Raw genomic sequence first — 15,001 nt, forward strand, 5'->3', positions numbered from 1 at the left:
ATGTGTAGTTCTACAACAGCTGGAGGGCTGTAGTTTGAGGATCCCTGGGTTAGTACAAAGAACAACCTGAGGGCAGGACTGGACGCGGTGCTGCCGATGACGAGTATAACAAATCGCTGCACCACTCACCAGCTCGGGTCTATAACTTTGCACCCGAAAATTGCATCCGCGATAAAACAGCGGCGAAGTCGCGCGTGCGTTAAAGCCCCGCAAACGGCTGTTTCGTGATGTAGCCGCACTGGAAGTGATGCGGTCGAGGAATTTCATAGGTCAAGAATTTTTTTTTATCATTACACTGCCGTAAGTTAGCCATAGAGATTTCCGAGGGACGGATGGTCTCCCTATGACTGTCGGAGGCCCAGGTGCGATGTTATGACGTCACGTCCGGGCGCATCGTAAGTAAAAAACACCGCTGACACAGCAGGAAAGCATCAGATCGAGGTGGGGGGGGGGTCGCTGGTGACACTTGGAGCCGTTCGGAAATACTCCGTTCCTGAGTGTTTCCGAGCCTTTCCAACTGCATCTGAACGGTCTCCGTGTATTTCCGAGTCTCTCCGACACCCCACCTCTGGCCACATGCGGTACTGCATGCAATAGAAGTCAATGCGGAACGAATTATCTTTGTTTCCATTGACTTCTATGGGAAAACTCGCTTTGATATGAGAGTACTTTGGATTATGAGCATTCTCCTGGAACGGATTATGCTCGTCATCCGAGGTTCCACTGTAATAGTGATTAAAAAGTGATTAAAAAATAAATAATATTTTTTACAATTTTTTTATTATTCTTTTTATTTGCACGCAGAAGCAAACGCATAAGTAGGTTGCGTCCGCATGTGTAAACACACGTTTAAACCACACATGTGAGGTATCGCCGCGAACGTTAGATCGAGAGCAATAATTCTAGCCCTGGACCTCCTCTGTAACTCTGAGAATGTAACCTGTAAAAAGAAAAATTAAAGCTTCGCCTATGGAGATTTTTAAGTACCGAAGTTTGGCGCCATTCCGCGAGCGTTCGCAATTTTGAAGCGTGACATGTTGGGTATCTATTTACTCAGCGTAACATCATCTTTCACATTATACAAAATAATTGGGCTAACTTTACTGTTTTTTGTTTTTATTCTTGAAAATGTCCCCCCCCCCCCAAACAAAAAATATAATGTTTGGGGGTTCAGAGTAATTATTTAGCCAGGAGAGGAGAGAAATGCTGGAATTGGCCCGGTGGGGGGAGTGGTTAATGGAGATAGGAGAGTGTCTGGTCACATGACCTCACTAGAAGAACACCTGAAGGCCAATAGCATGGGTGTTCAACCTGTGGCTCTCCAGCTGCTGCAGAACTACAAATCCCATCATGCCTCAGCATTTGGAAGTCATGCTTGTAACTGTCAGACTTGCAATGCATCATGGGACTTGTAGTTCTGCAACAGCTGGAGAGCCACAGGTTGAGCACCCATGGCCAATAGGAATGACGCTAGGAGCCCATAGAAGGTCCAATGGAGGACAATGACATCCCGGACACGCCCCTTGTGTCACGTCAGAGACACCGCCCTTCACGTCCTACTCTCCGTATTGGCGTGGTGACGTCAGGCGGGGTCCTGGTCGCATGCTCTTTACGTCATCACTGTGCTGCCACAACACCGGGTTCCGCAGACAGACAGGGCGACTGCAATGAAGTAAGTGACCCGCATATATCTGCTAAATGTCTGATTGTGACGTGTGGGGTCCGGCCGGGCGGCTCTGTATGCAAGAGAGTCGCTCATGTCTGATGAATGTTCGGGTCTCTGTCACTGGATTTACTTTACCTGAGTGTGTCTGTCTCTCCGGGCCCCCACTGAGCTCTGTATCTCATGGGCCCCCCGAGGGTCCACGCTGAGCTCTGTCTCCTAAGCCCCCCGAGGGTCCACGCTGAGCTCTGTCTTCTAGGCCCCCCCGATGGGCCACACCAAGCTCTGTCTTCCGGGCCCCCCCGAGGGTCTACGCTGAGCTCTGTCTCTTCCGGGCCCCCCCGAGGGTCTACGCTGAGCTCTGTCTCTTCTGGGCCCCCCCCCGAGGGTCCACGCTGAGCTCTGTCTCTCCTGGGCCCCCCCGAGGGTCCACGCTGATCTCTGTCTTCCGGGCCCCCCCGAGGGTCCACGCCGATCTCTGTCTTCCGGGCCCCCCCGAGGGTCCACGCCGAGCTCTGTCTCTCCCGGGTCCTCCCGAGGGTCCACGCTGAGCTCTGTCTCTCCTGGGCCCCCCCCCCCCGAGGGTCCACGCCGATCTCTGTCTTCCGGGCCCCCCCGAGGGTCCACGCCGAGCTCTGTCTCTCCCGGGTCCTCCCGAGGGTCCACGCCGAGCTCTGTCTCTCCTGGGCCCCCCCCCCCCGAGGGTCCACGCCGAGCTCTGTCTCTTCCGGGCCCCCCGAGGGTCCACGCCGAGCTCTGTCTCTTCCGGGCCCCCCCGAGGGTCCACGCTGAGCTCTGTCTCTCCCGGGCCCCCCCCGAGGGTCCACGCTGAGCTCTGTCTCTCCCGGGCCCCCCCGAGGGTCCACGCTGATCTCTGTCTTCCGGGCCCCCCCGAGGGTCCACGCCGATCTCTGTCTTCCGGGCCCCCCCGAGGGTCCACGCCGAGCTCTGTCTCTCCCGGGTCCTCCCGAGGGTCCACGCCGAGCTCTGTCTCTCCTGGGCCCCCCCCCCGAGGGTCCACGCCGAGCTCTGTCTCTCCCGGGTCCCCCCGAGGGTCCACGCTGAGCTCTGTCTTCTAGGCCCCCCCGATGGGCCACACCAAGCTCTGTCTTCCGGGCCCCCCCGAGGGTCTACGCTGAGCTCTGTCTCTTCCGGGCCCCCCCGAGGGTCTACGCTGAGCTCTGTCTCTTCTGGGCCCCCCCCCGAGGGTCCACGCTGAGCTCTGTCTCTCCTGGGCCCCCCCGAGGGTCCACGCTGATCTCTGTCTTCCGGGCCCCCCCGAGGGTCCACGCCGATCTCTGTCTTCTGGGCCCCCCCGAGGGTCCACGCCGAGCTCTGTCTCTCCCGGGTCCTCCCGAGGGTCCACGCTGAGCTCTGTCTCTCCTGGGCCCCCCCCCGAGGGTCCACGCTGAGCTCTGTCTCTCCCGGGTCCTCCCGAGGGTCCACGCCGAGCTCTGTCTCTCCTGGGCCCCCCCCCCCGAGGGTCCACGCCGAGCTCTGTCTCTTCCGGGCCCCCCGAGGGTCCACGCCGAGCTCTGTCTCTTCCGGGCCCCCCCGAGGGTCCACGCTGAGCTCTGTCTCTCCCGGGCCCCCCCGAGGGTCCACGCTGAGCTCTGTCTCTCCCGGGCCCCCCCGAGGGTCCACGCTGATCTCTGTCTTCCGGGCCCCCCTGAGGGTCCACGCCGATCTCTGTCTTCCGGGCCCCCCCGAGGGTCCACGCCGATCTCTGTCTTCCGGGCCCCCCCGAGGGTCCACGCCGAGCTCTGTCTCTCCCGGGTCCTCCCGAGGGTCCACGCCGAGCTCTGTCTCTCCTGGGCCCCCCCCCCGAGGGTCCACGCCGAGCTCTGTCTCTCCCGGGTCCCCCCGAGGGTCCACGCTGAGCTCTGTCTTCTAGGCCCCCCCGATGGGCCACACCAAGCTCTGTCTTCCGGGCCCCCCCGAGGGTCTACGCTGAGCTCTGTCTCTTCCGGGCCCCCCCGAGGGTCTACGCTGAGCTCTGTCTCTTCCGGGCCCCCCGAGGGTCCACGCTGAGCTCTGTCTCTTCCGGGCCCCCCCGAGGGTCCACGCTGATCTCTGTCTCTTCCGGGCCCCCCGAGGGTCCACGCTGAGCTCTGTCTCTTCCGGGCCCCCCCGAGGGTCCACGCTGAGCTGTCTCTTCTGGGCCCCCCCCGAGGGTCCACGCCAAGCCCTTGTGTTCCATGCCCCCCCCCCCCGAGGGTCCATGCTGAGCTCTGTCTTCCGGGCCCCCCATCCCTGGTGACTGCGTTTGTTAACCCAATTTTTTTTGTTTCCTTTTATTTTGTAGTCCGTTAACAAAAGTGAAGCTGATCAATGAGCTGAATGAACGGGAGGCTCGGCTCGGTGTGAAGGATTCCGTGTCGTGGCATCAGGACTACAAGGACAGCGCCTGGATATTTCTGGGTGAGTCACAGGACACGTCTGATTGGAGGAGACTACGGATCTGTTAGAGTTGTTTATGTCCAGTTTAAATGTTTAGAACCTGTGTCGGGTTTTTGTGTGTATAATATATATATATATATATATATATATATATATATATATATATATATATATATATATATATATATATATATATATATATATATAATCTCCACTTCCCGACCGCCTCATGTACATATACGTCAGCAGAATGGCACGGACAGGCACATGTACGTACCTGTACGTCCCTGCCTAGACGTGGGTCGGGGGTCCGCAAGTCCCCCGGGACTTGCGGTGGTCAGGTTCCCGCGGGGAGCGATCCGGGACGACGGCGCGGCTATTTGTTTATAGCCGCTCCGTCGCAATCGCTCCCCGGAGCTGAAGAACGGGGAGAGCCGTATGTAAACACGGCTTCCCCGTGCTTCACTGCTGTGGCGGCGTATCGATCGAGTGATCCCTTTTATAAGGAGACTCGATCGATGACGTCAGTCCTACAGCCACACCCCCCTACAGTTGTAAACACACACTAGGTGAAGCCTAACTCCTACAGCGCCCCCTGTGGTTAACTCCCAAACTGCAACTGTCATTTTCACAATAAACAATGCATTCTTATAGCATTTTTTGCTGTGAAAATGACAATGGTCCCAAAAATGTGTCAAAATTGTCCGAAGTGTCCGCCATAATGTCGCAGTCACGAAAAAAATTGCTGATCGCCGCCATTAGTAGTAAAAAAAAAAAAAAATTAATAAATGCAATAAAACTATCCCCTATTTTGTAAACGCTATAAATTTTGCGCAAACCAATCAAACGCTTATTGCGATATATTTTTTTTTTTTTTTACCAAAAATAGATAGAATACGTATCGGCCTAAACTGAGGGAAAAAAAAAAGTTTTATATATGTTTTTGGGGGATATTTATTATAGCAAAAAGTAAAAAATATTGCATTTTTTTCAAAATTGTCGCTCTATTTTTGTTTATAGCGCAAAAAATAAAAACCGCAGAGGTGATCAAATACCACCAAAAGAAAGCTCTATTTGTGGGGAAAAAAAGACGCCAAATTTTGTTTGGGAGCCACGTCGCACGACCGCGCAATTGTCTGTTAAAGCGACGCAGTGCCGAATTGTAAAAACCCATTGGGTCATTTAGCTGCGTATTGGTCCGGTCCTTAAGTGGAGATTATTTATATATATATATATATATATATATATATATATATATATATATATATATATATATATATATATATATATATATATATATATATATATAATCATTAAAGTCCACATCTATGTGGACCGTCTACTGTGCCGAGAGCACACTCCTAGCATCTCTCCCTCTCCATAAAAGTATAAGAAATTTATGCTTAAAGTAGAACTATAGGCAACACCTTTTTTTTTCATTTTAGATAGAGTAAGGGAGGGTTATAGCCTCTGTCAGTTTATTTTTTACCATCTCCGTCCCATTGCAGAGATTTCCCTTCATTTCCTGCCCCCATAGCCAAACAAGGAGTGAGAGGAAATCTATGCAAATTAATAGCTGTGTGTTGAGTTATTTTGAGGGGACAGCAAATGTACACTGTTATACAAGCTGTACACTCACTACACAACATTGTAGATACAAAGTGTCATTTCTTCAGTGTTGTCACATGAAAACATAGAAGAAAATGTTTACAAAAATGTGAGGGGTGTACTTACTAATGGGGTGGTTAAAAGATGGCGCAATAACAGATTCTAATCAGGGTCAGTGGCAGAGTTTAGGGAAAAGTGTTCAGAATAGTTGTCCATACCCCCAGGCAGCCAGAGAAAAAGGGACAGCGGATGAATACTATGAAGGTGACAGGGCCTCTTTAATGTCGTTTTTAAGCAGTGATATGTTTGTACTTTTGTTGTAAAGCTGTCCACCTGATATTTCTTTGTATGACCTCTCCCCCCCCTTTTTTTTCCCCCCCATGTAGGAGGGCTGCCTTTTGAATTGACTGAAGGGGACATTATTTGTGTGTTCTCACAGTAAGTGTTTTTTTTTTTTTCTTCGTGTAGACCCTAGGGAATAAAATGGCGGTTGTTATGTCAAAGGGTATTTGCACAGTAATTTTTCAAACTCAATTTTGTGAATTAAAAAAAAAAAAAAAAAAAAAATATATATATATATATATATATATATATATATATATATATATATATATAATATATTTTATTATTTTTAAATGATTACTCCAATTGTTTTGCATAATGTGAAAGATGCTACGCCAAGTAAATAGGTACCTAACATGTCACACTTAAAAATTGCACACGCTCGTGGAATGGAGCCAAACTTCTTCCTTTGTTTTTTATTAGTTTTTTTTTTTTTTTTTTTTACACCCCCCCCCCCCCCATGCAATGAAAAACATCCCTTGGAATAGGGCATGACAGGTCCTCTTTAGAGGGTACTGTGATCTATAAATCTCCCTCATCCCTCCTCCTATGCTGGAAAGCCTGAGATGTGGGGGGCTTAGGCTACATCTCAACCGTTTTTCCGGTTGTAACAAATAACGTTTTTTTTAATGTCATTAAAAACGATCGTGTGTGGGCTCCAGAGCATTTTTCACGATGTAAAAAATGGCCATTAAAAATTTCGAACATGCTCTAATTTTTCACAACGTTTTTAACGTTGTCGTGTGTGGGCTTTAACGACGTGAAAAAAAACGTGCATGCTCAGAAAGCAAGTTATGAGATGGGAGCGCTCGTTCTGGTAAAACTACCGTTCATAATGGAGATGGCACATTCATCACGCTGTAACAGACAGAAAAGCGCGAATCGTCTTTTACTAACGCGGAATCAGCAAAAGCCCCAAGGGTGGCGCCATCCGCATGGAACTTCCCCTTTATAGTGCCGTTGTACGTCACCGTGCTTTGCTAGAGCATATTTTTTTTTCACGATCGTGTGTAGGCAAGGATATTTTTTAACGATCGAGTTGTAAAAAACTTTATTTTTTCTAGACCATTAAAAATGTCATTTTTTACAACCCGAAAAACGGTCATGTGTACACGGCATTAGGTTAAGGCTTTCCGGCAAAAAAAGGCAGTGTTTACATCTGCCAGAGCTGGGAGTGGCGGCCGCTTCTGAGGGTCATAGAGATGGCCGGTCACCATCTGGTCCATAGCCAGCTCTATGGTAAACCTCCACTGGCGAATTCATTCTCTGGCTCCCTGATCGCACAGGAGAGATTGGAGGGGTGGGGTGAAAGCTTTTTGGAAAAATAGTTCAGGTGGATTTGGACTAGGATCCCATCGCACACCTGAGCTCATCCCTGGGCTGGAGCTCTACAGTGAGGGGGGGGGGGGGGGGGATTAAGTATTTCATCCCCTGCTGATTTTCGGGAACTTTTTTTTTTTTTTTTTTTTTTTGCATATATTGTTGTGTGCACATTTGTATTTTTTTTTTTTTTGTTATGATTTATAAGAATATGACCGCTGTGTATACTATAGGGGTTTGCTGGAGTTCTGATTTTATAATCTTTGTAATTCTGTGTGTTTGTTTTTCTTTGTAGATACGGTGAAATTGTGAACATTAACTTGGTGCGTGACAAACAATCCGGGCGTTCTCGTGGATTCTGCTTTGTGTGTTATGAGGATCAGAGAAGTACAGTGCTGGCTGTAGATAATCTGAATGGCATCAAGGTGAGAAACCGATGTCTGATTAATAGTGGCAGAAAAACGTGGGGGGGGGGGAGAGAATGTGGATTTTTTTTTTTTTTTTTTTTTTTTTTTATCATTTAAATTTTTATGTTCTTTATTTTTTTATCTATTAAATGGAGCTTTCTTTTGGTGGTATTTGATCACGTGTTTTTTTTTTTTTTTTTGTTAACTTCTCCTTTTACTGTACACTGTTTTGGTGGACATGCCCGGGTGTTGCCACCTTCTGTGATTTGGTTAAATTCAATATATTTTTGCTTTCCCTATAGGTGAAAGGACGCACAATTCGCGTTGACCACGTGTCAAATTACCGCCCGCCTAAAGATGGCGATGATATCGATGAAGTGACCAAAACACTCCGGGAACAAGGCTGCGGTGCAGAACGTCCCCCTTCATCTTCAGAAGAAGAACCACCAGAGGAACCGCAAAAGATAAAGAAACGTGAGTGCTTTCTTCGATCTCTCAGCTTGCATTTCATTATTTTTCTTACATGATTGTTGTGTTCCAACCTTTTGTGGTAACAGATTGAACGTCCTTTCCTGTTCCATCCCCCCCCATGTACAAAGCCAGCTCCATTAAGACATGGTTTGGTGTGAAGGAACTTGAGTGTCAGACACCCAAGAGTTCTGCAATGAACTATCGGATTTCTTCATCAACAAAATTGAAAGAATCCGGGAAAGCATCATGCAAAACAATACCCCCCTCAACCCCCCCTTCAATCAGCCACAAAACACCCACAGAAACGCTCTACAATCAACAAAGTTCACTCTGGAACCGATCTCCATCGATACCACAAAAAATATCATTGGTGCCTTGCGGAACAGCACATCGCCCAATGATATCATCCCCACCAAACTGCTGAAGGAATGTGCCGACATCCTGGCACCACCCATCACACAGCTTATAAACCAGTCATTTAAGGAAGGCACAGTGCCATCCCTGTTGAAAGAGGGCACAATCCAGCCCATCTTGAAAAAACCTAACCTGGATCCCAAGGACCCAACTCACCGCCGTCCCATAACAGGCCTAAATGTTCTCTCCAAGATAATGGAGAAAGTAGTGGTACAACAGCTGCAACAGCATCTAGATACCCACAATCTACTGGATCCATTACAATCAGGCTTCCGTCCCGGACACGGGACAGAAACGGCCTTACTCAAAATATGGGACGATGCCCTCGAGGCCGCAGACGAAGGAGAATCTTGTCTCCTGGTTCTGCTGGACCTAAGCGCAGCCTTTGACACGGTAGACCACAAACTGTTACTGATGCGACTAGCCAAGGTAGCAGAAGTCGCAGAAGGTGATTTACCATGGTTTTCTTCCTTTCTTGAAAACCGATCACAAACAGTTAAATTGGGTTGTTTCACGTCGGAAAAGCGCACGGTGTCATGTGGAGTCCCCCAAGGATCCCCCCTGTCACCGGTGCTTTTCAACATCTATCTTCGCCCTCTCTTTGATATTATCAGTAGCCAAGAACTACTCTATCACTCTTATGCAGACGATACGCAACTGTATTTTCGCATCTGCAACAAAAAGGATCATCATCTCAGTTTAGAGAAATGTCTCTCTTTGATAGAAAACTGGATGACTAAGAGTTATCTTAAACTCAACAGTTCAAAAACAGAACTCCTTATGTTTCACGCCAGCCGAAAGAGTCAACTGGCAACAACCTGGACACCCCCGCCCATTCTGGGCCAAATCATCACCCCTAGCTCCAAAGTCAAAAGTCTTGGGGTCATCTTCGACACCTTCATGACAATGGACGCACAAATAGGGTCAGTAGTCAGCGGAGCGCACCATCTGTTGCGCCTACTACGCAGACTTATTCCATTTATCCCCAAAGAAGACGTAGCAGTCGTGGTGGGAACAATCGTGAATTCCAGACTGGACTATGCTAACGCCCTGTACCTCGGACTCCCCAAGTACCAAATCTCCCGTCTGCAAGTCGTTCAGAATACGGCCGCCAGACTGGTGACTGGAAAAAAAAAATGGGAATCAATCTCACCTTCGTTGAGAACCCTTCACTGGCTGCCAGTAAAAGACAGAATTGCATTTAAAGCACTCTGCCTGACACATAAGTGCATCCATGGGAAGGCTCCGCAATATCTTTGCGACAAGATAGAACCTCACAATTCGAATCGCATTCTGCGATCCACCGACCAAAATCTGGTCAGGGTACCAAAAACCAAATACAAGTCCAAAGGAGAAAGAAGGTTTGCTTTTCAGGGTCCTAGACTATGGAACGCTTTACCAACCAGCATTCGGTTGGAGGAAAACCACCTGACTTTCAGAAGACGAATCAAAACTCTGCTCTTTTGATGTCATGAGACACGAACAACTAGCGCCCAGAAGCGATTCAGTTCGCATGCGCCGCGCTTTATAAGTTTTTCATTCATTCATTCATTCACACAGAGTCCTGACCTTCACCCTAGTTTGATGAGCCAAAAGCGAGCCAGAGACATTGGCACCGGACCTCACAAATTATTTTGGTGGCTGAATGGACACACATTCCCACAGATACCCCCCCCCCCCCCCCCCCCCCAAAATGCTTCCCTACAAAGGGGTGGTGGGTGACTCAATATTGACTTTGGAATAGGATGTGTTCTGCCTAACTGGGAAAATACATCATGACTTTGATGTTAAATACCAAGGTTATTGCTGCAGCTAGATGCCATAACCCCAGTATCCTTCTCCCCTTCCCCCCCCCCCTTTTTTTTTTTTTTCTCCTCGGGCGTCGGTCTTTTTAATAAAAGTGCTCCATGTGGCAGATTTGCCACAGGGTGACTTTTAGAAGCATTGGGAAGGGCACTGACGCTTTATGGTGGTTTTTGGGTCCCCATCCTGGCGGATTGGGAAGCCCAAAAATAGGTTGATCCACCACTGGCTGTTGCTAAGCATAGAGATGAGTGAAGGAAAGATGGCCTCTGCTCATCTTGATGCCCTAAGGCAGTGATGGCGAACCTTGGTACCCCAGATGTTTTTGGAACTAAATTTATCATGATGCTCTTGCACTCTGCAGAGAGTGTAGTGGAGGATCATGGGAAATGTAGTTTCAAATCGTCTGGAGTGCCAAGGTTCACCATCACTGCCCCAGGAGTAGGGGTGCAACGGATCGTGCCCGATCCGCGATCCGAACGGGTCGACCTGTTCGGATCGGCACAGTATGCGATCCGCGGAACGCACCGCCGCCGTGGCCTTAGGAAAGACCGCGGCTTCGGCCTAGCTCCGGAGCGGTCGGCCATCTTGGTACACTCGGCGGCGGTGCGCGCTGACGTCATCACCCCTCCCTCTGCTCGTGTATCTTCTCTATTCTGAAAGAGCGCGCTGACTCTGCATTTAACATTGCAACCTGAGTACAGTACAGTGAGACGGACGAGTACAGTACATCAGTACAGTGAGTTGGCTATGGGGAAAAATGGCTATACAAGTGTGTTACTGTTTAGTGTGGGGGCAATGTTGGCTATGAATATTATATTATAGTGGGAAAAATGGCAATTACAGTGTTAGTTTTACTAGTGTGGGGGCAATGTTGGACTGGAACAGTGATGGTGATGATGGCGACTCGGCGAGTGGGGGGCAATGGTGAACATTTTAAGAGTAATTTAACAAAACTTTTGTTTGTCTTGTGTGTTTTTTTTTTTTTTTTTTTTTACTGATCCGAAAATGATCCGATCCGTGACTCCTGATCCGAGGATCGATCCGATCCGTGAGTTTTTTGATCTGTTGCACCCCTACCCAGGAGGACTAGAGCAACGTCATGACGTCGATTTCCAGCCAATGTAACAAGGCTTTTTTCTTTATTTTTTACTTTTCAAGGGTAGCGGAGAGATTTGGGGGTCTCTCCATAATGAGCACCTGCCATGCTGTATTATCGCAAGGGATGTGTACATTTCTTGCAATAGTAATAAAAATGATCAGAATTATTTTTATTTTTAAATGGACAGAGTACAAAATGTGTGTGTGTGTGTTCTCTATCTGAATGTTTGTTTTAAAAATAACAAACATGTTATACTTGCCGCCTCTGTGTAAGGGTTTTGCACAGAGCAGCCTCTATCCTCCTTTTCTGGGGTCCCTTGGTGGCACTCCTGGCTCCTCCCTCTTAAGTGCCCCCACAGAAAACCGCTTTCCATTGGGGCACTCCTGCGGGCGTGCTCCCGAGTCCCTCTGCTGCGTCCACTGACACAGACGGCAGTACTCGGCCCTGCCTCCCGCTGCTGTGATCTCCCCCCGTCGCTGGAATAATCTGGTTCAGGTAAGAAAAAAAGGGGGGGGGGGGGGCTGCTGCAGAACAGGTTTTTCACCTTAATGCATTAAGGTGAAAAATCTCAAGGGTTTACAACTCTTTTAGTGCTCAAGTGTAGTAGTGAACACGTGAGGTATTGCCGCTAACGTCTGAGCGAGGGCAATAATTCTAGCGCTAGACCTCCTCTAACTCTAAGGCTGCTTTTACACTGGGGCGGGCGTTGACCGTAAAATACCCTGCTAGTTTTAGCTGCGCTATTCGGCCACTAGCGGGGCGCTTTTAACCCCCGCTAGCGGTCGAATAAATGGGTTAAATGCACCCGTGTATCGCTGCTGGGCTTTGGAAGTGGTACCCATTAATTTCAATGGGCAGGAGTGGTGTGTCCAGCACTCCACAGCCCGAAAATGCTGCTTGCAGGACTTTTTCTAACGTCCTGCAAGCGCACCGCCCCAGTGTCAAAGCACTCGGGCTCTGACACTGGAGATGCAGAGGAGCTATTTCAGGTGCTATTTTTGTTTTTAGTAGTAATGGCGGTGATCTGCGCTTTTAGCGAGACTGTGACATTGCGGTGGACAAATCTGATCCTAAGTAACACTTTTTGGGAACCAGTGACATTATTACAGGGATCGGTGCTACAAAAAAAAAATGCACTGATCAATGTATAAATGACACTGGCAGGGAAGGGGTTAACACTAGGGGGTGATCAAGGGGGTGAACTGTGTTCCCTGGGTGTGTTCTAACGGTGTGGGGGATGGGCTCACTGGGACAACACGGAGATCGCTGTTGCCGATCGCTTGGAACAGCTGATCTCCTTGTGTCCTGTCAGAATGGGGATCCACCTTGCTTACATAGGCAGATCCCCATTCTGCCTCTCTGTACCGCGATTGCGGGTGGCTGGTGGACATAGAGTCCGCCAGATCCAAGTGGACTCCCTCCGGTGTCCATCGGGTGTCCACACTATCACTTGTACAGGTACGTTTGCGCTGCCTTGCCGCAGTATATTTGCGGAAGGCGGTCGGCAAGGGGTTAAAAAATTTTTTTCCCAAAGAAATTGATTTAAAAAAAAAAACACTGCTCAAGTACTGTGTGATATAAAAGAAATTGCAACAATCGCCATGTTATGCCCTAGGGCAGAGGGTGTCAATCTCAATTTCATCGTGGGCCGCATCAGCATTATGATGGCCCTTAAAAGGGCCAGTTGTATCTGTAAGGCCTCGTACACACGACAGAGATTCTCGGCAGAATTCGCCGAGAAACTCGGTCAAAACCCGGATTCTGCCGAGAATCTCTGTCGTCTGTACAGTTTTGGCTCGATGGAGCCGCCGAGGAGCTCGACGAGAAAATAGAGAACATGTTCTCTATTTTCTCGTTGGCCGCGTTGTTCTATAGGAGAAGGCGGCCCGCCGAGCTCTTCGGCGGCTTCATCCCAAAACGAGACGAGGAACTCGACGTGCCAAGCACGTCGAGTTTCTCTGTCGTGTGTACGGGGCCTAAGATTAGATGTCCAGTGCATCCCCTCCCCTTACATTAGATGTCAAGAGCCTCCCCACCATCAGAAGTTGAGTCCCCGACCCTTCCTTACATCACAGTGCACCCCCCTTTCCTAATGCTGCTGCTGGGAAGAAGCTGGATGATTTGCTTGAAAGCAGAAATGAAGGGTCTGGAGTAGGACCAGATGAGGGTTGGAGCTCTCCTGCAGCTGCAGGAGAGGTGCAAGGGCCACGTGAAATGGTCTGGAGGGCCGGATTTGGCCCACGGGCCTTGTGTTTGACACCTGTGCCCTAGGGTCTCTGCAAAAAATATATATGTGTGTGTTGCGGGTTAGAAGTAATTTTCTAGCAAAAAAATACTGATTGTTACTTGTAAACAAAAAGTGCCAGAAAAGGCTCGACCTTCAAGTGGTTAAACCATGGGTCTTCAAACTAAGGCCCTCCAGTTGTTCAGGCACTACAATTCCCATCATGCCTAGTCATGTCTGAATGTCAGTGTGTTACAATGCCTCATGGGATGTGTAGTTCCACAACAGCTGGAGGGCCGTGGTTTGAGGATCCCTGCGTTAAACTAACAACATGAATTTCCTCTCCTTACAGATAAAAAGAAAAAGAAGAAAAAGGACAACCGTGAACGTTCCAGCGAAAGAAGCACAAGAATTGCTGAGACAATTAAGGAAGAACGTGTGGATCCAGGGTATGAGAAATACAACACTAAACAGACCTCGTCCAGGCAAGAGCGAGATCAGAGAAGGGCTCCAGAAAGAGACGGTGCTTCGGGAAGCACGGCTAAACCAGCAGCCTATGACAAGGTTAAGGTAGAAAATTACAAGGTTAAGGTAGAAGAGAAACCTCACACGTCGGAGAGCAAACATCGGGACTACGAGGAGAAACGGTCAAAGGATTTTAAAAGAAAAAGATGATTGTGGCGAATGTGCGTGTGGCTCAGAACGCAGTTGCAAGGACTTGATTTGAGATCGAAGGCAACAAGATCTAAAAAAAAATGTTGTGGGAAAAGCCGCTCCTGTGTTGTATATAGAAAAATAAGTTTTTGGACCATCTTTCTGTTTTTAATAAAACATTTTTTTTAAATGGGTTTTAAGTAAAATATTGAAGAATGCTTACAGGGTTTATATAGTAAATGGCAGGTAAAGTTGTGAAAAATTGTGACCATAAGCAAATGTCAGTAAGGTGGTTGACGACCAATTGCAAACTCATAATATAAAAGAAGCAATGGGTGTAGATCAGGGATATCAAACTAAATTTCATTGCAGGCCAGATCAGCAGTATGGTTGTCCTCAAAGGGCTGATTGTATATGGGGTGCGCTATGTACAGAGTGCAGGATTCAAGTAATTAATGCATTACGTACAGCGTTCAAGATTATGCTACATGCACAGTTCAGGAGTGCGCTGCGTGTAGGGGTGCACTGCGTACAGAGTGCAGGGTTTAGGGGCGTGCAACTCCAACCCCCTCCCCCAGCTTCTGCGGGAGAGG

At 48.6% G+C, this 15,001-nt stretch overlaps 1 protein-coding gene across 1 annotated transcript; it reads left to right on the forward strand.

The window, feature by feature from the left end:
• Positions 1–1,514: 1,514 nt before the first annotated feature.
• Positions 1,515–14,601, forward strand: LOC120913108 (RNA-binding motif protein, X-linked 2-like). Its single transcript, XM_040322815.1, has 6 exons — positions 1,515–1,672; positions 3,969–4,084; positions 6,058–6,109; positions 7,629–7,758; positions 8,043–8,214; positions 14,107–14,601. The coding sequence occupies exons 1-6, from the start codon at positions 1,668–1,670 to the stop codon at positions 14,427–14,429; spliced, it is 798 nt and encodes a 265-aa protein (XP_040178749.1). The 5' UTR covers positions 1,515–1,667; the 3' UTR covers positions 14,430–14,601.
• The last annotated feature ends 400 nt before the right edge of the window (positions 14,602–15,001 follow it).

Source organism: Rana temporaria, chromosome 9 (assembly GCF_905171775.1).
Source record: "Rana temporaria chromosome 9, aRanTem1.1, whole genome shotgun sequence".
Lineage (NCBI taxonomy): Eukaryota > Metazoa > Chordata > Amphibia > Anura > Ranidae > Rana > Rana temporaria.

Bases quoted from the DNA above. Each gene is read 5' to 3' on its own strand.
- LOC120913108 (XM_040322815.1), top strand. The intron at 4,085-6,057 runs GTGAGTCACAGG...CCCCCCATGTAG, and splicing joins CAGCGCCTGGATATTTCTGG to GAGGGCTGCCTTTTGAATTG. The intron at 6,110-7,628 runs GTAAGTGTTTTT...TTTTCTTTGTAG, and splicing joins ATTATTTGTGTGTTCTCACA to ATACGGTGAAATTGTGAACA.